Source organism: Sinocyclocheilus anshuiensis, unplaced genomic scaffold, assembly GCF_001515605.1.
Source record: "Sinocyclocheilus anshuiensis isolate Anshui unplaced genomic scaffold, SAMN03320099.WGS_v1.1 scaffold495, whole genome shotgun sequence".
In the NCBI taxonomy this organism is placed as follows: domain Eukaryota; kingdom Metazoa; phylum Chordata; class Actinopteri; order Cypriniformes; family Cyprinidae; genus Sinocyclocheilus; species Sinocyclocheilus anshuiensis.
Window position 1 is genome coordinate 596,095 of NW_015552586.1, and position 2,762 is coordinate 598,856.

At 33.1% G+C, this 2,762-nt stretch overlaps 1 protein-coding gene across 1 annotated transcript in view; it reads left to right on the plus strand.

Annotated features, from left to right (window-relative positions):
• unc5cb (unc-5 netrin receptor Cb) overlaps positions 1–2,762 on the plus strand; it is a 227,373-nt gene that overhangs the window by 191,406 nt on the left and 33,205 nt on the right. The window contains exon 10 of the mRNA XM_016456327.1: positions 2,020–2,143. Within this exon, the coding sequence (XP_016311813.1) occupies positions 2,020–2,143 (124 nt within the window). The remainder of the gene's footprint in view (positions 1–2,019; positions 2,144–2,762) is intronic.

Here is a 2,762-nt window from a genome sequence, read left to right on the forward strand (position 1 = left end):
CAAACACACACACACACACACACACACACACACACACACACACACACACACACACACACGTAAACACACAGTGTCCCGGACTCACTCCGAGGACGAGCCACACACACACATGCATGTTTAATCAAAGGAAGGCCGCTGACGCGAAAGCTCACATATCTCATAAACCAATACACGTAATAGATAATAGAGAACACACTTCACATCATCAGCACAAACACTGACTGTATACTGCACACTACACACTCTACACTGATGCCTGCTGAGGGCTCGTTGCTTTAATATCGCGATCCAGTCCAGTATAAAACAGTCTTAAGGGCCGTTCACACAGAATGCATTTTTCCATTCCAGTGCACTACTTATCTATTGTTTTGCTATATAAACGCGCAATAGACTGATGTGTATGACCGTTGCACTCGCATCTGCATTTTTTAAGATGCTTTGTCAAGTTAAAAAAGTTTAAACGTTTACATGCAATGGTGCTCATCAAAGCCAGTTCCAAAACAGTGGACCAATCAGACGACCATGGAGGCGGGGCAAGCGATGCAAGCTTTTGTTTACAGTAGAATCTTGGCATGGCGACGGTTTTATTTGACGGCAGCATGGCGGAGGACGCATTCTGTGCTGCGCTTTTTTTAAAACCATCCCTGAGCGCTGTCTCGCGATTTTAGATGCTAAGATGCAAGACGCATTTTTAGATGCAAGTTCTGTGCGAATGGCCCATTAGGCTGCAAAAAAAAAGAATTTTTTTTTTAAGTTAGTCCACAGAAAAAATATATATTTTTTAAAAGTTGTAAATAGATTATTATGTTTTACAAGAAAATACATTTTCTACTTAAACATTTCACATTTAATTCAATATGTTACTCAGTGTTATTATAGTGTATATATATATATATATATAGTATTTTAAATACATACATATATAAATAAATAAATAAATAAATATAGTTAAATAATAAAATTATTTATATATAAATATTATATAACTTATTTTATATATAGAACTTATTTTAAAAAATCTGTCTCACACATATATATATATATATATATATAAATTATCATTTATTATATTTCAGTTAATGTTTATTCTATTTTAAGTAATATAAATGTCTTGGTTTTAGGGAACTGTAATAACCCTCGTGTTGCTCTTGGTTTCTTTGTAATTATTTTTTCTCAAAGTAAATCCTTCACCAAATTTTCCTTTCCTTGTCTTATTTTAAGTTAAAAATAAGAGTTCAAATATCTAAAAATCCTAAAAACTAGTAGGTCCACTTTGAAAGCAACGTTGCATCAGATATTAAGATATTAATATTCTGTCACTTATTTTTATTCTTGAAGTAAAAAAATAAAAAAATAAAAAAAAATTTGGTGCAGTAAGACGAAATACAGTCATATTAAATATACATTCCTCTTTAAAAAAAATATGTAGTGTTGCTTTTCAAGTAAATGTATTTTGTTTGAAGTATTATATTTATGCATTTTATTGGAAAGCAAGCCTAATAGACATCATTTTTGCCATGCATCTCTTGATGGTTTGATCCTAATGAATCAATAAGAGGTTAAATGCAAACAGAAAATGCACACACAGATACAGTAATGTGAATAGTCCAGGAATAGCATGCAGTGTGTAGTTCTGGTGTAATGCGTCGGCTGCATGTAGTGATGGCTGAGAGCGCCCTCTGCTGCAGGATGAGAGAATCACAGCTCTGTTTCACTCAATCTGTGACTCACGAGTCCAGTGTTTCGGCTCTCAGAGTTCAATACGAGCGCAGACAAGAGAATCAGGAGCATGCATTGGTTTAACTGGACAGTCTGGAGGGCGTCTGTATTGATGCAGGAATCAATGGCCTCTCGAGGTTTTGCTGTTGCTGACACCTTTATATTACAGACGTTTCCACACTGTCACTGCTTTGACAGGAAATTGCAACTTTCACAATTATCGGCGGGACAAAGCGACTGTTTCTATGGAAATGAGTGCAGAGTATTGCTTCTAATGATGGCTTGTCAAACGCTGCATAGGCCAGTTTCCGTTCCACATAATCACTGGGACGTTTTCAAGACTGAAAGAGCCGAGGCTGGAAGAAGACGTGAGGAGTGACGGCATGAACAGAGAAGAGATGTTTCTGATTTCTAGACGTGATCCGTAATGAAGTGAGGAAAGGCCGGATCGATCTGCAGCATGTGTTCTCATAGACTCACGTTCATCTGCTTTAGAAACACACAGATCTGATGCTGCATCTGTTTCAGTGCTGGTTATTCTTCTGTCTGGTATATATATATATATATATATATATAGTGGGAATTCAACACACACACACAAAAAAAAAAATTATATATATAATATTGATATTATTTTATTATAAATTAGTATTAATTTTATTTTGTTAAATTTCCAGCAAAAATAAACATTATTTATATGTTGAATAATAATAATAATTTGGTAATTTGGAAAAATTTCCAGCAAAAATAGTTATACTACTACTACTACTACTAATATTAATAATAATAATAATTTACTTTAATATTAATAAATTGTTTGTTTGACTTTCCAGCAAATATACAAATATAAATGCAGTTTATACAAATAATACAAAATGAATAATAATAATAATAATAATTTACATTAATATTAATAAATAGTTTGTTTGACTTTCCAGCAAATATACAAATATAAATGCAGTTACATCACTGATGAACTGTCTTTAACTGAAAAATTTGTGTTTACTATTGTCATTTTGCATTATTGACACTATTGACACTAT